Here is a 21,139-nt window from a genome sequence, read left to right on the forward strand (position 1 = left end):
CACTCACAGATATGTAATATTGGATCATTTTCCTCAATAAATAAATGACCAAATATAATATTTTTGTCTCGTTTATTTAACTGGGTTCTCTTTATCTACTTTTAGGACATGTGAAAATCTAATGTTTTAGGTCATATTCATGCAGAAATAAAGAAAATTCTAAAGGGTTCACAAACTTTCAAGCACCACTGTACCTTTAAGTTGGTTTGCCAATGGCCAAAAAAAGCCTAAAGAAGAAGAATAAAATAGTGGAGCGTATTACTGAACCAACAAAGGACAACATAAAAACTCTACTCAAAAACAAAACCTCAAAAATAAAAAAAAAATAAAAAAAACACATGGAATGAAAGTATTTGATGGTAAGAATGTATCTTTTTTTAATTTTTCTATTATTATTATAGCAGGGGCGGCACGGTGGTGTAGTGGTTAGCGCTGTCGCCTCACAGCAAGAAGGTCCTGGGTTCGAGTCCTGGGTTCGAGCCCCGGGGCCGGCGAGGGCCTTTCTGTGCGGAGTTTGCATGTTCTCCCCGTGTCTGCGTGGGTTTCCTCCGGGTGCTCCGGTTTCCCCCACAGTCCAAAGACATGCAGGTTAGGTTAACTGGTGACTCTAAATTGACCATAGGTGTGAATGGTTGTCTGTGTCTATGCGTCAGCCCTGTGATGACCTGGCGACTTGTCCAGGGTGTACCCCGCCTTTCGCCCATAGTCAGCTGGGATAGGCTCCAGCTTGCCTGCAACCCTGTAGAAGGATAAAGCGGCTAGAAATGATGAGATGAGATTATTATAGCATTTTTCACAAATTGCCGAAACTGTCATTTTGCCGCTTTGTTTACATTCTAAGCAGAAATTATTTTGTTGGTTGTTTTGTATAAAGTTTTTATTTATCGAATTTGCAAACAAAACTAAAAATGCTCTGTTTCTCAAAATCAAGTGAATGTGGACAGAATAAAACAGTTATTCCACTCAATCTCATCGTACATGGCTTATAGCCAACTCGGCGCTACATGCCTCATCGGCAATCAGCTCAATGTACGACTCAATTTTGTGGAATAACTCTTAAATATATCTTCTTTCCAAATATGATATAATTATAGAGTATTTCATAATAAACTACTGTTACATATACTTAGCTACTTTTACCAGCAGCCTGATTTGAATTATAGCTAAATAGAAATTAAAAAAAAAAAAACCTTGGTGAAAACCTTTGTCTAGTTTCCTTAACATAATAAATTGGAAGTCAGTCCAATTGAAATTTCAAACCAATCAACAGTAGCTAATTACTGATCAACAGTCCATAAACAAAAGGATAACTGTCATGTGTTTTTGTGTACACTATGTATTGAACCTCACACTGCATTTGAGGTTACAGATTTTAAAAGTATAAGAAATAGTTAAAGGGGTATCCAACTAATTATGATGCAAACTGTTTTCCCCCCTTTTTTGTTTCCATTTTGGAGGATATCTACCGTAGCAGATATCATTTAAAATATGATACAAAACTGTGGCAGCGGGGGCGTGGTCAAGCGCCGGTCGGTGACAGGAGGGCGGAGTCAGGGAAGGTAAGTGGCAGAATCACGACACCTGAGAACAATTAACCTGTGTTTGTGTGTGTCTTCCCAGTGACCGCGCCCTATTTAAGGAGGGAGAGTGAGAGCAGAAGGGAGGCTCCGGACTAGACGCTGGCTGTGTGTGTGTGTTTGTCTAGTCCCCATAAACATTGTTCACTGAAAAGTGTGGCAATAAAGCCTGTTTCCAAACCTGATCTCTGTCCTGCCGTCCTCAGTGCTCCACCCACACGTAGGGAGTCTTACAGTGGTGCCGAAACCCGGGACGTGGAGCACCAAACCAGCAGCCCCATGGAATCCTCCCCGTTCGCCGATCTGGTCCACGCCCTCGCCACGGCTCAGCAAAGCCAGCACCAGGCACTCGTCACGCTCCGAAAGGAGCAGGAGCAGCGCTTCGAAGCCCTGGTGCTGGCCCAGCAGGAAGATCGCGAGGCGTTCCGGCATCTTCTCGTGTCGGCGGGGTCCACCAGCGCTCCGGCCGCGGGCCCGTCTCCCCTCATTGTCACCAAGATGGGCCCGCAGGACGACCCCGAGGCGTTCATCACGTTGTTCGAACAGGTCGCCGAAGCCTCGGGGTGGCCGATCGAGCAGCGCGCGGCGCGCCTCCTCCCCCTGCTCACGGGAGAGGCGCAGCTGGCCGCGCTACAGCTCCCCGCCGACCGCCGGCTGGCCTACGCGGACCTCCGCCGGGCCGTCCTCCAGCGCGTGGGGCGCACCCCGGAGCAACAGCGCCAGCGCTTCCGCGCGCTGCGACTGGAGGAAGTCGGCCGGCCGTTCGCGTTCGGCCAGCAGCTCCGGGACGCCTGCTGGCGGTGGCTGAGGGCCAACAATCGCGACGCCGAGGGAATCGTCGACCAGGTGGTACTGGAACAGTTCGTCGCCCGCTTACCAGCCGGAACCGCGGAGTGGGTCCAGTGCCACCGCCCGGCGTCGCTGGATCAGGCAGTCGAGCTGGCGGAGGATCATCTGGCGGCTGTCCCGGCGGCAGGACAGCAGATGGCATCGTCTCTTCTCTCCTCTTCTCTCTCTCTCTCCCCCTCTCCTCCTGTGTCCCGTCCTCGCCCCATTCCCCCACCGCGGAGGCGGGGGCCGGCTCCACCCCAGCCGGCCCGCCGCACCCGCGGTGCCCTCCCGTGTCTCCCTTCTGTGTCTGTCTCTCCCCCATCTCAGGTGAGTGAGCCCCAGATCACCGGTGCAGAGGGAAAGCCCGGGCCGGTTTGCTGGCGCTGCGGGGAGCCGGGCCACCTTCATGAGCAGTGCACAGCAATGGAAGTGGGCGCGGTGGTTCGGATCCCCGACGCGCCAGAGGCCGCCCTCGATCGGGCCGGAGCGTATCGCATACCGGTGAGTATCCAAGGGGCTACATATCAGGCGTTGGTGGATTCTGGTTGTAATCAGACCTCAATTCGCCAAAGCCTGGTTCAAAACGAGGCATTGGGGGGAGCACAGGGGGTGAAGGTTTTGTGTGTGCACGGGGATGTTCACAGCTACCCTTTGGTGTCGGTCCACATTATTTTCAGAGGGGAAAAATTTATAGTGAAGGCGGCGGTTAATCCTCGCCTTACCCACTCGTTAATTTTGGGGACTGATTGGCCGGGATTTCGGGGTTTAATGACACGCCTAGTCGAGAGTGGGTCCTGCCATTTGACAGGGGGAGGTCCCGGTGTCGCTTTGGCGGGAGCAGCTGTCACAGAGCCGTCTACGTCATCTCCGCGTCAGAGTGAGGAGCCGCCGGCTCCTCCTCTCTCTATTGGGGAATCCCTCGCGGATTTCCCATTAGAGCAGTCGCGAGACGAGACTCTGCGGCATGCGTTTGACCAAGTGAGAGTAATCGATGGTCAAACGCTCCCGCCGAACGCCACCCCGTCCTTCCCCTACTTCGCGATTATGAAGGATAGATTATACCGAGTGACGCAGGACACTCAAACTAAAGAGCGAGTCACGCAGCTTTTGATTCCAAAGAGCCGCCGGGAATTGGTATTCCAGGCGGCTCACTTTAATCCCATGGCTGGACACTTAGGGCAGGATAAAACACTAGCCCGAATAATGGCCCGATTCTATTGGCCGGGGATTCGCGGCGATGTCCGTAGGTGGTGTACGGCATGCCGCGAATGCCAGTTAGTAAATCCAGCGGCCATTCCAAAAGCGCCATTGCGCCCTCTACCGTTAATCGAGACCCCGTTTGAAAGAATTGGGATGGATCTCGTCGGGCCATTAGATCGGTCAGCACGAGGGTACCGCTTTATATTAGTTCTAGTGGACTATGCAACGCGATACCCGGAAGCAGTGCCTCTGCGCAATATCTCAGCACGCAGTATTGCAGAGGCACTCTTCCGCGTCATCTCCCGAGTTGGAATCCCGAAAGAGATTCTGACTGATCAAGGCACTACGTTTATGTCACGAACACTACGCGAACTGTATGGGTTACTGGGGATTAAGCCGATCCGCACCAGTGTATATCACCCACAAACGGACGGTTTAGTAGAACGGTTCAACCGCACCCTCAAAAATATCATTAAGAAATTCGTAAGTGAGGACGCACGTAATTGGGATAAGTGGCTCGAACCCTTGCTGTTCTCAGTGCGAGAGGTCCCTCAAGCCTCCACGGGGTTCTCCCCGTTCGAATTATTATATGGGCGTAAGCCGCGCGGCATCCTGGACGTGCTGCGGGAAAATTGGGAGGAGGGACCTTCACAAAGTAAGAATGAAATTCAGTACGTTATGGACCTGCGCGCAAAACTCCACACGCTCACCCACCTAACTCAGGAGAATTTGCGGCAGGCCCAGGAACGGCAAGCCCGCCTGTACAACAAGGGTACGCGCCTTAGAGAGTTCACACCGGGAGATAAAGTACTCGTACTCTTGCCCACGTCGAGCTCCAAATTAATCGCCAAGTGGCAAGGACCCTTTGAGGTCACACGGCGAGTCGGGGACGTCGACTATGAGGTGAGGCGAACAGACAGGGGTGGGGCGCTACAGATTTACCACCTCAATCTGCTCAAACTCTGGAACGAGGAGGTCCCCGTGGCGTTGGTGTCGGTAGTTCCGGAGAAGGCGGAGCTGGGGCCGGAGGTTCAAAAAGGGAGTTTGGCATCACGTACCTCTCCGGTCCCCTGTGGAGACCACCTCTCCCCGACCCAGCTCACGGAGGTCGCCCAGTTGCAGGCCGAGTTTTCGGATGTGTTCTCGCCCCTGCCCGGTCGCACTAACCTCATAGAACACCACATAGAGATACCCCCGGGGGTGGTAGTGCGTAGCCGCCCTTATAGACTACCCGAACACAAAAAAAAGGTGGTTCGGGAAGAACTTCAGGCCATGCTCGAAATGGGCATCGTCGAGGAGTCCCACAGCGACTGGAGCAGCCCGGTGGTCTTGGTTCCCAAGGCCGACGGCTCGGTCCGGTTCTGTGTGGACTATAGAAAAGTCAACGCGGTGTCTAAATTTGACGCGTACCCAATGCCTCGTATTGATGAGCTGCTCGATCGACTAGGCACGGCTCGCTTCTACTCGACACTGGATTTAACGAAGGGATATTGGCAGATCCCCTTGACTCCATTATCCCGGGAGAAAACGGCCTTTTCCACACCGTTTGGCTTACACCAGTTCGTCACACTTCCGTTTGGGCTGTTTGGGGCGCCCGCTACGTTTCAGCGGCTGATGGACCGGGTCCTCCGGCCCCACGCCACCTATGCGGCCGCCTACCTGGACGACATTATCGTTTATAGTAACGACTGGCAGCGGCACCTGCAACACCTGAGGGCCGTCCTTAGGTCACTGAGGCGGGCGGGGCTCACTGCCAACCCAAAGAAGTGTGCGATTGGGCGGGTGGAAGTACGGTATCTGGGCTTCCACTTGGGCAACGGGCAGGTGCGTCCCCAAATTAATAAGACAGCAGCGATTGCGGCCTGCCCGAGGCCCAAGACCAAAAAGGGGGTGAGACAGTTCCTGGGGCTGGCTGGCTACTATCGTAGGTTTATACCTAATTATTCGGACGTCACCAGCCCGCTGACTGACCTCACTAAAAAGGGGGCGCCAGATCCGGTCCAGTGGACGGAGCAGTGCCAGCGGGCTTTCTCGGAGGTAAAGGCTGCACTGTGTGGGGGGCCACTTTTACACTCCCCTGACTTCTCTCTCCCTTTTATGTTACAGACGGATGCGTCGGACAGAGGGCTGGGGGCCGTTTTGTCCCAGCAGGTGGAGGGGGAGGATCGCCCGGTCTTATACATCAGCCGGAAGCTGTCAGTGCGTGAGGGGCGCTACAGCACGATTGAAAAGGAGTGCCTGGCGATCAAATGGGCGGTCCTCGCCCTCCGGTACTACCTGCTGGGGCGCTCTTTCACCCTCTGTTCGGACCACGCGCCCCTCCAGTGGCTCCACCGCATGAAAGATGCCAACGCGCGGATCACCCGTTGGTATCTGGCGCTCCAACCCTTTAATTTCAAGGTGGTCCACAGGCCGGGGGCGCAGATGGTCGTGGCGGACTTCCTCTCCCATCAAGGGGGGGGGGAGTCGGCTGCAGGCCGGACGGCCGCCCGGCCTGAGTCGGGCGGTGGGGGTATGTGGCAGCGGGGGCGTGGTCAAGCGCCGGTCGGTGACAGGAGGGCGGAGTCAGGGAAGGTAAGTGGCAGAATCACGACACCTGAGAACAATTAACCTGTGTTTGTGTGTGTCTTCCCAGTGACCGCGCCCTATTTAAGGAGGGAGAGTGAGAGCAGAAGGGAGGCTCCGGACTAGACGCTGGCTGTGTGTGTGTGTTTGTCTAGTCCCCATAAACATTGTTCACTGAAAAGTGTGGCAATAAAGCCTGTTTCCAAACCTGATCTCTGTCCTGCCGTCCTCAGTGCTCCACCCACACGTAGGGAGTCTTACAAAAACACAAGCTGAGAATCATCGAAACCAAAATGTACTATACATTCCTCGATATATATGCCACATGCAGATGAGTGGGGGAGGTGAGTAAGGAATGCAGTAAAGCCCGAGTTATGCTGTTCTTACAGACAGGGACACTCACCAGTCCTAAATTTGCTGTATAGTCCATTCTCATGCACTTGCTTGCTGTCTGACCAGAATGGCAAGCCTCGTTCTCTCCACCTTTAACAGGGGGAAAAAAAAAAAAAACAAGATCTTTATTATTCTTTATAATGTCTACTATGAAGTACAGAGAGAACAGCGATAAAACAGACATGCTCATTCTAACACTGTTATCTGGTTTAAATATTCAGGAAAATAACTGGGAAGTAATGCATCCAAACTCACCAGTGGAATATGAAAACAGCTGTGATCAGGACAGCAGACACAATGTCTGTTAGAATCCACATCAGACTGTATTCGTGTGGGGTCTGAATTAGATAGAGAGAGAAAGTTTGAAAGTAGAAAAGGTAAACTCTGAGAAAGAGACCGACATTATGAATGACCCTTAACTACCAAAAAACAAAACCTTATTGTTCCCTTACCTCAAATGTAGTCATGTCTGGTATGAGAAGTTTGCTACTTTAGTTTTTGAGCTACAAGTTTAATGTTTGAGTTTAAAGTTTAATGAACATGTTTGGACTAAATAAATCAGGGATGCAAACAGCGCGCCTTTTGGCGGATGCCGCCTTTTTCACGGCTGAATCGCGCAGATCCGATTTTTTTTTAGGGGGGGCGCTGGAGTGTCTGATTATAATTTCAAAGTAAATTCTGTATTAAAATTACTAAATAAGCAAATCCGTTACAGTCCATGAAACAGGAAGTATAAGGATGAGGAAAAAAAACAGTTTAAATCGGAAAGCTGCGCACATTTGCGCGTGTAAATGTGCGCAGCTTTCCGATTTAAACTGTTTTTTTTCTCATCCTTATACTTCCTATGTTTCATGGACTGTAACGGATTTGCTTATTTAGTAATTTTAATACAGAATTTACTTTGAAATTATAATCAGACACTCCAACGCCCCCCCTAAAAAAAAAATCGGATCTGCGCGATTCAGCCGTGAAAAAGGCGGCATCCGCCAAAAGGCGCGCTGTTTGCATCCCTGATAATTAAGTATAACGTTATGGGGCGGGTTAGCGCTGTCGCCTCACAGCAAGAAGGTCCGGGTTCGAGCCCCGTGGCCGGCAAGGGCCTTTCTGTGCGGAGTTTGCATGTTCTCCCCGTGTCCGCGTGGGTTTCCTCCGGGTGCTCCGGTTTCCCCCAAAGTCCAAAGACATGCAGGTTAGGTTAACTGGTGACTCTAAATTGACCGTAGGTGTGAATGGTTGTCTGTGTCTATGCGTCAGCCCTGTGATGACCTGGCGACTTGTCCAGGGTGTACCCCGCCTTTCGCCCGTAGTCAGCTGGGATAGGCTCCAGCTTGCCTGCGACCCTGTAGAACAGGATAAAGCGGCTAGAGATAATGAGATGAGTATAATATTATCATCTGAATCATTTCAGACGAGTCTGCCTTCAAATCTTGGGCTGTAACTCAGTCAAGTCTGAAGCTTGTGTGTATTCTAACGAAATTCGATTTTGGCCTCAAGATTGCCGCTCCAACTTTAGCTTCATACCTCCAGTGCAAAACTAAAGAAATCATCAGACTGAAATGAACAAGTTCTTACTTTTTGACTACAAAAAGTAAGAGCCCTGCGATGACCTGGCGACTTGTCCAGGGTGTACCCCACCTATCGCCCATAATCAGCTGGGATAGACTCCAGCTTGCCTGTGATCCTGTACAGCAGGAGTGGGGAACCTTTTTCCTATCAAGGGCCATTTCAAGTTTTATAACATATGGGGGCCAAACTAAATTTAACCCATAACCTCTGCTGAAAATTTTAAGATGCAGCCCATTTATTTTAGCTTTCTTTCATGCTATTCAAATAAAGAAACTTTATTGGTGTAACTTTGTTTTATGCCTTTTTTATCTTCCCATTTTCTTTTTAAATTTTATCCACCTCATTGTTTTTTTTTCTTGGGCTTTTTTCACCTTTATTATTGGATAGGACAGTGTAGAGACAGGAAATGAGCAGGAGAGAAAGACAGGGAGGGATCGGGAAATGACCTCAGGCTGGAATCGAACCCGGGGCCCCGGATTTATGGTATGGCGCCTTATCCACCTGAGCCATGACGCCCCCCCCACCTCATTGTTTTAATGCTCTGTTTTTAATCTTGTGTTCTTATTGATTTTATATGTACTGATGTAAAGCACTTTGAGCATTTTATGTAATGAAGATGCTACAATATAATAATAATAATAATAATAATAATAATAATAGGTAAAATATTATTATTATTATTATATCTGGCCGACCTAATGTGAAGGCTGGAACTGCTTCTCTTTGGCGAGGCATCTGATGTCAGATGGTACAGATGACGATGCTACTCGCAGCTGGTTTTCCAGGTTTGGGTCAAGTCAGTCTTGAGCGGAACCGATTCTTTGCAAGGGTCAGTTTTGAGAAGAACTGCTCACAGCAGTAGGTTGTCCCAAACAGTGATGCAAACTTCAGTGCATGTCTCCTCAGAGTGGGAAAATCCTCAGAACGCACATACAGTTTGTAGAACTCAAGCAGAGGAAGGTCGTTGTACCTAGCTTTGAGCTCATCGTTGCTTTGCAGCTCAAACAAATCCTCACCTTTAGTAGTACCATGCATGGCTTGCAAAGGCAGCATTTCCTCCCGCGTATCAAACTCAGCTGTAATCCCACGCACAAAAATGGCGAGTTGGGCGGTATTTGTGATGTCTGTTGTCTCGTTGCAGGCTAAAGATAAAAACTGAAAATCCCTCGCGGTATGCTTCAGTGTTTTCTCAATGTCTTGTGCCATGTCAGTAATCCGATCGGATACAGTTCTTCGAGACAAACTGACACTTTGGAAAAGTTTCACTTTGTCCGGTGCGAGCAGTTCCGCGGCAGCGCCAAGGCACTGCTTCACAAACTCCCCTTCTGAATGTGGTTTCAGTTTCTTGGCGATTAGCTCACTTACCACAAAACTAGCCTGTGTAATGTTTTCTTGGTTACCTTGAGGTCTTGTGAATGTTGCTTGTTGGGCGCCCAAACTCCGCTGAAGAGCATTAATTTTATCCACACACACTTGTCCTTTCAGCTCGTCCAGTTTGGCGTGTTTGGTGCTGTAATGATGCTCCAGATTAGCCTTTTTCATCACTGCAAGGGTCTCCCCACAAACTAAGTATGTTTTTGCTTGCTTGCAAGGCTTGCTTTTTACTTCAACGAAAAAATTGTTTGTCCATTTTTCCTGAAAAGCACAACATTCCGCATCTACCTTTCTCTTCTTCATACTCGCCATGGTGCATTTTGGTGAAATCATTAAACAGTCTGTCTATGCCCGCTAAATGACGTGGCGTGACCGCACATGACCATGCTCTGCTCGTGTGGGGTTCAGGACCGTGACCTTAGCCCGGAAAGACAACCACTCACCTATTTTATTAATTGCGGTCTCATTTTTCTCATCTCATCTCATTATCTCTAGCCGCTTTATCCTGTTCTACAGGGTCGCAGGCAAGCTGGAGCCTATCCCAGCTGACTACGGGCGAAAGGCAGGGTACACCCTGGACAAGTCACTAGGTCATCACAGGGCTGACACAGACACAGACAACCATTCACACTCACATTCACACCTACGGTCAATTTAGGCTACATCCACACGACAACGGCAACGAGATTTTATTAAAAAAAATATCGCGTCCACATGGGCAACGGATCGGTAAAATATCAGGTACATATGGCAACGCAACGCTTGCTGAAAACGATGCAATACACATGCCACACCTCTATGTGCGCTGTAAGACGGTCCCATCGGAGACACCAGAACAATAGAAGTAGGACACGTGCATAAACCCCTTCTTCTACCCGGTGTGAAGCACTCTCAGGAACAAACACACAACAACAAGAAGAAGATGGCTGCGACTACGTGAGGAAATCGTGCCTTCTGTGTGTACAAATTAGTTTTATTAGTGTGCATAGTTTTATAGAACTTAATTTTCTTATTGTGTGTGAACATTTTGAAAAGCATTTTTATATAATTTATATAACTTTTTATATTGTGTGTGAACATTTTGAAAAGCAGTCTTATCCAATAAAAAAAAGAAATTCAAGAAATGGTTCAGTTACTTGTTTATTTAAAAGAAAAGCTGTATAAAAAAGTGAATGCAATGCAGTGGTTCATACAAAACAGCGAGAGTGCTGCTTGTTCTAGTCATGTGGTTGTGACGTCATCGTAAACAAATCCGTTCTACTCATCCAGACGACTTCGCAACGGCGCCGTTGCCAGATTTTTCCACTCTGGAACCTGTTCTCAAAAAATATCGTTTTGGGGTACCCAAAACGCCGGTGCCGTGTGGACGCCAGGCCGAAACGATAAACAATTTTATCAGATTCACCTGAATCCGTTGCCGTTTGGACAGCCTCTCTGAGTCACCAGTTAACCTAACCTGCATGTCTTTGGACTGTGGGGGAAACCGGAGCACCCGGAGGAAACCCACGCGGACACGGGGAGAACATGCAAACTCCGCACAGAAAGGCCCTCGCCGGCCACGGGGCTCGAACTCGGACCTCCTTGCTGTGAGGCGACAGCGCTAACCACTACACCACCGTGCTGCCCGCAGTCTCATTTTTTTTCCTGATTTAATTTTTTTTGTGTGTGTGTGTGTGTGTGTGTGTGAGTAATTATGAATCATCTTACGGGCCGGATCAAACGGTCTCGCAGGCCGTATACAGCCCGGAGGCCAGACGTTTCCCACCCCTGCTGTACAGGATAAGCAGCTACAGATAACGAATGGATGGATAGACTACAACCCCAATTCTTAAAAAGTTAGGACACTGTGTAAACTGTAAATGAAAACAGAATGCGATAATTTGCAAAATCATGGAAACCCTATATTTAATTGAAAATCATACAAAGACAACATATCAAATGTTGAAACTGTGAAATTTTATTGTTTTTTGAAAAATATATGCTCATTTTGAATTTGATGTCAGCAACATGTTTCAGAAAAGTTGGGACAGGGCCAACAAAAGGCTGAAAAAGATGTGTAATGAGAAAAAAACTAATTTGGTTAATTGGCAACAGGTCAGTAACATGACTGGATATAAAAAGAGCATCCCAGAGAGGCTGAGTCTCTCAGAAGTAAAGATAGGGAGGGGTTCACCACTCTGTGAAAAGACTGTGTGGGCAAACAGTGCTACAATTTAAGAATAACATTCCTCAATGTAAAATTGCAAAGAATTTGGGGATCACATCATCCATGGAACATAATATAATTAAAAGATTCAGAGAATCTGGAGAAATCAAGACTGAAAACTGACATTGGATGCCTGTGATCTTCAGGCCCTCAGGCAACACTGCATTAAAAGCAGACATGTGTCTATAGTGGAAATCACTGTATGGGCTCAGGAACACTTCAAAAAATCTTAGTCTGTGAAAACAATTCATTATTGCATTCACAAATGCAAGTTTAAAGCAGGGGCGTCACTAGGCCTTTTTTACTGGGGCATGTGCCCCAGTAAAAATCAGCTGTGCCCCAGTAAGATGAAAGATTTTCGTAACAAACTAGTTTCTTTGGGAGATCATTTATCTACTGTAAGTTGTAGGACAGAGTGTGTTTCAAACTTCTATCGCCTCTCTTTCTAACTAATTTTCTGATTGGTCTGGGAGATTCTCAGTGTAAACATAGCATGCGTGTGGCATGCCATGAGTCTATTTAGCCTACTGGAGAGATGAGTCTACTCTTTGGATGAGTCAGAGAACGGGCTCTGGATGACTTAAGGTAGCGCAAAGTTTTTGCAACAAAACTAAGCAAACCATATTCTAACAAACCCATTAAACTACATCAAATTAAATGATATTAAATTACTTTTCCAGATGGATATCAGACAATTCTTCTCACGAAGCAGAGACAGGGGCAGGGAAACAGTGACAGATGAGGAGGAGGGTGAGAGAGGTAAGATTAAGGTTGTAGGATATGTGCTAGTCAGTCATAACTAACCAGCTAAGTTCGTGAATCGTGAGAGTTGAGGTTGCATAATAGAAAACTTGAATCAAATACATAAAATTAGTTAGGTTATTCAGCTGTTTAGCTGTTCCATGAAATGTTTGGCAGGTTTACTGCATATGAAAGACAATAGAGTATGTTTAAATAAACATCTTAATGCATTCTTGAACAGACTCTCCCTTTTTAACTTTACCAGGAGATGTATATTAGGAATGTTAAGGGGTGCGGGGGGGTGTCAGTGCCCCAGTAAAGCTTAATTCCTAGTAACGCCCCTGGTTTAAAGCATATCCTGGTTTAAACAATACCCAGAAACACCACCACCTTCTCTGGGCCTGAGTCCAGTTTTACAACTCTGCAGTTTTACGATGGACTGAGGCGAAGTAGAAAATTGTCCCGAGGTCTGACGAATCAAAAGTAGAAATTCTTTTTAGAAATCATGGACACCACGTCCTCCAGGCTAAAGAGGAGAGGCACCATCCTGCTTGTCATCAGTGCACAGTTCAAAAGCCAGCATTGTGATGGTATGAGGGTCCATTAGTGCACATGACATGGGGTAGCTTCTACATCTGGAAAGGCATCATTAATGCTGAATGATATACAGTATATACGAGGGTAAGTAAAAAAATTCTAAGACAGATGTTATAATTTCAAAAGGAACTCAAAAGAATTCATAAAAGGAATACAAAGAAGGAATTCTCCGATGGAAACATCGCTTGCAGAAGTGTTTGGACTTAAATGGAGGATATGTAGAGAAATAGCTTTGTTATTTTCATAAATAAAGATTTTTTTCATTTGTCTTAGAACTTTTTGACTTACCCTCGTACACATGTTTCAGAGCAATATGCTGCCATCCAGACAAAATCTTTTCAAGGAAGGCCTTCCTTTTTTCAGCAAGACAATGCCAAACTGCTTTCTGCACATATTAAACTTGCATGGCTCTGCAGTAAGAGAGTCTGGGTGCTAAACTGGCCTGCCTGCATTTAAAACATTTGGCGCATGATGAAGCACAAAATACAACAAAGGAGACCCTGAGCTGCTGAGCAACTGAAATTATATATGAGACAAGAATGGGACATTTCTCTTTCAAAACTACAGCAACTGGTCTCCTCAGTTCCCAAACGTTTAGAGTGTTGTTAAAAGTAGAGGTGATACAGCACAGTGGTAAATATACCCCTGTCCCAACTTTTCTGAAACGTGCTGCTGACATCTAATTCAAAATAAGCATACATTTTTCAAAAAACAATAAAATTTCTCAGTTTCAACATTTGATATGTTGTCTTTGTACTAGTTTCAATAAAATATAGGGTTTGCATGATTTGCACTTCTTCACATCTATTTTTATTTGTTTTACATAGCATCCCAACTTTTTGGGAATTGGGGTTGTAATTATCCATAATTTTAAATCACATGTGCACATATCTCAGTGCAGCATCTCTCACCATGAGGAAGATGGGCTTGTGGAGGATCTTGAGGAGGTGTGGTGCGTTGGTGGTGACTGAATGAGCTCCAGCACACCAGGCCAGAGAGAACAGCCATGGCTGACTGATCACATAAAGGTTAGTGCTGATGTTGACAGAGGCATATTTACTGAGGAGAGACACACAAGTGGAAAGAAAAGCTGTCATATTAAGTTTGAGTGATGAGTTAATTGTGATCCTAAGCCTCAAAATGAGTGTTTCCATACTATAAAAATTATAAAAATGACAACACAAAATTACAGTGATCTGGATATATTTCGTAATTAATGAGGCAAAGCAAAGTAGACCGCAAAATATGCTTTGTGAAAATATCAAGAGAAGGTACTACGGCATCCTCCTACAACACACGTAACTCGATAAAACATCTTAAACATGAAACTCACTGAAAGTTCACTGCTAGCAGCACATGGCAGCAAGTAAAGGTGCACCAAATGTTAGTTATAGTCACACTAGAGGCGGAATGAGCCGGAATGCCATCGGAATGAAAATTCTTCATATATTCTGGGATATTCGAAGTGCATTCTAAAAATTCTGACTGCATTCTAAGTGCATTCCAAACATTTGGGCCCATTCTTGTGGCCAGCCCGAATGTTTTGCTCATGCTCAAAACATTCGAGGTGCACTCGAAGAGGAGAAATATCGAACGACATTCGAAGTGTATTCTAACTGCATTCTAAATATTCTTATGGCATTCCAACAGCATTCGAAACATTCTGATCGCGTTCGAGGGAAAAATTGAAATGGCAAGCCACTTCAAATCCTGCCAGAATGTCCCGAATGTGCCTTGAATGAGCCGGAATGCCGTCAGAATGAAAATTCTTCGTATATTCCGGGATATTCGAAATACATTCTAAGTATTCGAGCTGCATTCTCTTTGAATTCTCAGACGTTCAAAACATATTCAGCGGCTATTCCAGGAGTGTTCTGACTGCATTTGAGGTGAACTCGTACAGCATTCGAGGCACCTTCCGACCAGACTTTGGGTGGTATTTGGGCAGCAATCAAACCGCACTTGTACGGCATTCGAAGTGCATTCTTAATATTCTTATTGCATTCTAACAGCATTCTAGGTATTCCTACTGTGTTCCAACTACATTTGAACTGCATTTGAAAGCTAATACACCCGGAATGTGCAAGAATCATTCGAGGTGGGTTCGAAGCACATTCTAAGTATTCGAACGGCATTCTCACAAAGCTGTAAGATTGTTGGTCAGTTTGAAATTCCCGCCTGAATGTGGCACGAATTTTGAAAAAATTTTCATTCCGGCTGGTTCTGCTTGATTCCTGCTAATTCCAAATAAGTGTGACAGGGGCCTTAGGTGAGAGTAAAACATCTACAGTCAAACCTCTTTTTTTCTCCACTGCACCCCTACTTGATCCAAAGTAATTAAATGTCATTTAAAATCAACTAGTTAACATTATAAAGAATGAGCCAACTAGCATACATTCATACGTGTAGATTCACACGTGTGCTTTTTCATGAATGCTACTGAAACCAGGGAAACATAGAGGACTGCTTTAATTGGACAGATTGGGACTTATTTGAACACCAGGAGCTGGAGACACTCACAGGAACGGTACTGGACTTTATCAAGTTCTGTATCGGAAATGTGACGGTGAATTAAAACATCCGGGTCTTCCCAAACCAGAAACCCTGGATGACCAGCCAGGTCCACTCACTCCTCAGGGCTCGTGACGCTGCCTTCAGGTACAGTGCCGCTCAAGCTGATCTGAAAAGAGAAATTAAAAAAGCCAAGGCAGACCATAGGCTGCGTATAGAGTCCCACCTGTCCAGCAACAACATACGGGAGGTGTGGCGGGGCATACAAGGCATCACGAACTTCAGGGACTGTGACGCGTCAACAACTGGAGTGTCCCGCTGGCAGAGGAGCTAAATTGCTTCTTTGCTCGCTTTGAAACATCTCAGCAGCACTCATCTGCTCCAGCCCTGCCCCCAACACCACACAGTTCGTACATCACCCCATTCACTGTACAGGAGCACGATGTCAGACAGGTACTCCTGGCAGTGAACCCCAAGAAAGCTGCCGGCCCAGATGGAGTACCTGGTAAGGTGCTCAGAGCATGTGCCCACCAGCTTGCCCCTACCTTCACCAGGATCTTTAACCTCTCCCTGGCTCAGGCAGTCATCCCGCCCTGCCTAAAATCAGCTACAATAATCCCAGTGCCGAAGAAGTCTCCCGTCACCAGCCTGAATGACTACCGTCCTGTGGCCCTCACTCTGGTAATCATGAAGTGCTTCGAGAGACTAGTTCTTCAGCACATCAAAGACCACCTCCCCCCAGACTTCGACCCCTACCAATTCGCATATCGTGCGAACAGATCCACAGAGGACGCCATTGCCGTAGCTCTACACTCTGTACTGAACCACCTGGAGCAGCAGCAGAGCTACGTCCGCATACTCTTTGTGGATTACAGTTCTGCTTTCAACACAATAATCCCGGACATCCTTATCAGTAAACTGGACACTCTCGGCCTCCCCCCTCTCACATGTGCCTGGATAAAGGACTTTCTAACTAACCGGCCCCAGACCGTGAGACTTGGCCCCCACTTCTCCTCCACCCGCATGTTGAGCACTGGCTCTCCACAGGTCTGTGTGCTGAACCCCCTCCTGTACTGCCTCTACACCCACGACTGTAGTCCAACCCACAACAACAACAACCTTATCGTCAAGTTTGCTGATGACACCACAGTGGTCGGACTCATCTCAAAGGGAGACGAGGCAGCCTACAGAGAGGAGGTCCTGAAGTTGGCAGCCTGGTGTTCAGAAAATAACCTCGCTCTGAACACCAAGAAAACCAGAGCTCATTGTTGACTTCAGGAAGCACAGCACCAACCTAGCCCCCCTCTATATCAACAACGTGTATGTGGAGAGGGTCTACACCTTCCGGTTTCTCGGCGTCCTCATCTCCGCTGACATCTCCTGGTCAGCAAACACTGCAGCAGTCATTAAGAAGGCTCAGCAGCGGCTACACTTCCTGAGAGTCCTCAGGAAGTACAACCTAAACTCCAACCTGCTGCTGACCTTCTACCGCTCATCCATCGAGAGCCTGCTGACGTACTGTATTACAGTATGGTATGGCAGCTGCACTGCTGTAGACAGGGAGAGGCTTCAGAGGGTAGTTAAGGCAGCACAGAAGATCATTGGCTGCCCTCTCCCCTCCCTGATGGACATTTACAACTCCCGCTGCCTTAGCAGAGCTAAGAATATTATCAAGGACAGCTCCCACCCTGGCTTTGATCTGTTCGACCTGTTGCCCTCAGGGAGACGCTACAGGTGCATCAGGACAAAGACAAATCGATTAAAAAACAGCTTCTTTCCAAAAGCCATAACCGCCCTGAACTCGGATATGCTCTGACTTTATAGTCTATTTATTTTACTATTTTACTATTTACTAATTTATAATGTGCAGTACTTTATAAGGTGACTCTCTCTATGCAATACTTTTATAATGTGCAATACCTCACTCCATAATGTGAAACGCAACACACACACACACACACCTCAGGACTGTGCACCTTACACACACCTCAGGACTGTGCACCTTACACACAACACATACACCTCAGGACTGTGCACCTTACACACAACACATACACCTCAGGACTGTGCACCTTACCTTACCTTGCAATACTTCATAATGTGTAATATTTTATCTTATAATGTGACTCTCTCATGCAATAATTTATAATGTGACCGTCTCTGTGCAATACCTCACTCCATAATGTGTAACACAACACATACACCTTAGACTGTGCACCTTACCCCACTTACACCCCCCCTTCCCTCTCTCTCTCTACATGCTGTTTGCACTGTTATTGGAGATGCTTTGATCTCATTGTACATGTGTATAGTAACAATAAAGGCATTCTATTCTATAAATAGAGCAGGTGTTTATACGTGATTTGCTCCTGGGACATTGAGCTGTAGTGCAAGTTGAGGCGGACAATGTTGCTCTCTTGCAGCTCCTCGATAGATGCTCGGCTCCCAGAAGTCTGCTGAAGCTCCGGGTCCAGCTCCTGCACCAGGTCCCTCTGATCTGCTGGAAGCCACAGCACCTACACACAAACACGGAGGAGGGATCAATAAAAGATTCCTGATATTAATTAAGGGGCCAAAAACAGACAACAGCAAAGTGTGAAAACAAAGAAAAAAACATCAGGAACACATGTTTTAAGGAAGAAGGTTAGTGGATCATGGAAGTCATTATCTCTGCTCTAGGAAGATCTGACAGAGAGATTTGTTTCTACTACAAATACACCAACAGCCGTTTTTCATTTGTTCTCCATTCATCTGACCTTCCATAGGGTCGTCTAAAGGAGTTACATACACTCTGATGTCAAGTCTCTTTCTACAAGTGATGGTAAATGTCTGGTGCATCTTGCTTCTAAACCATCCTTCTCTCTCATTCACTATTACACACTCACCAGCCACTTTAATAGGAACTTGTTCTTGATTCTAAGATTCTTGTCCTTGGCTGGCAGGAGTGGAACCCAATGTAGTCTTCTGCTGTTGCATGCTGAGATGCTTGTCTGCTCACCATGGTTGTAAAGAGTTGCTACATCCTTCCTGACAGCTCGAACTAATCTAGCCATTTTCCTCTGACCTCTCTTATCAACCAGGCGTTTCCACCCACAGAACTTTTGCTCACTCAATGTCCCCCCCGCACCATTCTGTGTAAACTCTAGAGACTGTTGTGTGTGAAAACCCCAGATCATCAGTAGTTTCTGAAATACTCAAACCAGTCCATCTGGCACCAACACCCATGCCACAGTGAAAGTCACAGGGATCACAATTTTTCCCATTCTGATGTTTGAAGTGAACACTAACTGAAGCTCTTGATTTGTATCTGCATGATTTTATGCATTGTGCTGCTGTTATGGGATTGGCTGATTAGATAACTGCATAAAACAGCAGGTGTATGAGTGTTCCTAATAAAGTGGCTAGTGAGTGTAATACCTGTAATTCCTTTCTTCTCTTCCTTTTTGGCCTAGACAAAGTGTTAAAAGTGTACATTTCTTGCTGTACAACAGAAAAAGTTCAATACCTGGCTTGAGTTAATGGTGGATTCGTTATGAATGACCTCCAGGGTTCGGGTGATCCATGTGTTCCGGTACGGGTGACCTGGAGGTGGCCGACGGAGGTCAAAGATCACCAAACTCCTGCACTGTGCAGCTAAGTCCAAAAACTCTTTCAGTGTGGGCACTGTCTGGTTCTCCACCTGGTCTCGATCATCTGGGTCCAAAGATGAGGCTGTGCCAAACGGATCCCTCTGGAAAAAGAGAAACAGAAAAACATGATTGTGGACATTGTTACCTACAGTTACATTCCAGGAGTCGTTCTATATCCCTTCTCTAAATCAGTCAAATTCAAATGAATACCTGATACCTCATGCCCGAGACTAAATCGGACATAATTTTTTTAAATCTGTATTGACTTCCCTTGAGGGGTTTAAAAGAAAAGTGATTTTTTGGAATCGGGGTTGTAAATGAAAGCTGAAAAAGCTTCTACTTAGCTATTATTTTTGAAACAACCTCTTCTGGAAATAAAGTAGATACCCTGTATCTACTTAACTCCAGAGTATTAACTACTTAACTCCAGAGTATTAACTCCAGAGCATGTTTGATACAGGATATAATAAGCATGAACGTCATAAAATACAGTAGCTTCCAGCATGCAAATATGTTTAAGAGAGATCTTGTACACAGTGGAGGCTAAAAGTTTACATACACCCAGACTAAAGACATTCAAAATCAAGTTTTCAAAATTCATCTCATGTTACCATACACTTCCTGTGTTAAGTTAATTAGGGTATCTACTTTATTTCCAGAAGAGATTGTTTCAAAAATAATAGCTAAGTAGAAGCTTTTTCAGCTTTCATTTACAACCCCGATTCCAAAAAAGTTGGGACAAAAGTACAAATTGTAAATAAAAACGGAATGCAATAATTTACAAATTTCAAACACTGATATCATATTCACAATAGAACATAGACAACATATCAAATGTCGAAAGTGAAACATTTTTAAATTTCATGCCAAATATTGGCTCATTTGAAATTTCATGACAGCAACACGTCTCAAAAAAGTTGGGACAGGGGCAATAAGAGGCTGGAAAAGTTAAAGGTACAAAAAAGGAACAGCTGGAGGACCAAACTGCAACTCATTAGGTCAATTGGCAATACATAGTTTTCACTGACGTCACAGCATTCTGGGGAACGCCCTCCAGCCGCCATCCTGTGGGGCAAACAAAACGGACCATCACCATTACCGGCTACGTTATCTCGGACAAATTTATGAAGTCATATAGTCAGTTTTCTAAAATAAAAATCAATGTCGGCAAAATCAAGCAAACAGAAGTACCGTATTTTCCGGACTATACGTCGCTCCGGAGTTTAAGTCGCATCAGCCAAAAAATGCATTATGAAGACGAAAAAAACATATATACGTCGCACCGGACTATAAGTCGCACTTTTTTGAAGGGTTATTCTATCCATAGAATCTGTGATTGTATCTGATAAGCGGCGCGTGGTTACTGCGCGACTGCATTGTTTATTTAATAAACGAACAGCTGAGCAGTGATAACGCGCCCTTTGCCCTGTAAGTAGCCTAGTCTGATTATTTTAAATATCTACTACTATCTTTAATACTATCACTATCGTTATTACTAATAGCCTATATTATTATTATAACTAATATTAGTAGCCTATTACTGATGCATTAATCAGTTTGCTTTTAGAATATTTTTACCGGTAGGGCTTATTATCGCCCCATGGCGCTTTCATCTGTGTTATTAAAGCTGTAGTCATCATCGAGGAGAGTCATTCTTCATTTTTGTCGAATTTTATTTCATCAAATCAGAGGCCAAGTAGGCTATAGGTATATCATCTCCAAAGACAGGTACGGTAGTAAAAACAACCGTCTAGTGAAAAAAACAACAACAACCGCTTTTAAATCCCCTACTTAAATCCTTAAAATGAGTCATTTAACTCATGTCTTGTGTGATCTGATCTCCAATGGTGAAATAAACCGGTTGTGATGAGTACAGTCTGTTATTTTAGAAGATAAATGTAATATATAATTTAATCTATAGACTAATAAAAATTAATATTTTATAATAT

General features: G+C 45.8%; 1 protein-coding gene across 4 annotated transcripts in view; it reads right to left on the reverse strand.

Moving 5' to 3' along the window:
* Positions 1-21,139, reverse strand: part of gdpd4a (glycerophosphodiester phosphodiesterase domain containing 4a) — a 97,705-nt gene that overhangs the window by 10,123 nt on the left and 66,443 nt on the right. For all 4 annotated transcript variants that reach the window (XM_060923463.1, XM_060923462.1, XM_060923464.1 and 1 more), the window contains 5 exons: positions 19,067-19,291; positions 17,920-18,077; positions 13,962-14,109; positions 6,822-6,904; positions 6,577-6,656 (listed from right to left, as the gene is read on the reverse strand). In XM_060923463.1, the coding sequence (XP_060779446.1) occupies positions 6,577-6,656; positions 6,822-6,904; positions 13,962-14,109; positions 17,920-18,077; positions 19,067-19,291 (694 nt within the window). The remainder of the gene's footprint in view (positions 1-6,576; positions 6,657-6,821; positions 6,905-13,961; positions 14,110-17,919; positions 18,078-19,066; positions 19,292-21,139) is intronic.

This window comes from Neoarius graeffei, chromosome 6 (genome assembly GCF_027579695.1).
Source record: "Neoarius graeffei isolate fNeoGra1 chromosome 6, fNeoGra1.pri, whole genome shotgun sequence".
Lineage (NCBI taxonomy): Eukaryota > Metazoa > Chordata > Actinopteri > Siluriformes > Ariidae > Neoarius > Neoarius graeffei.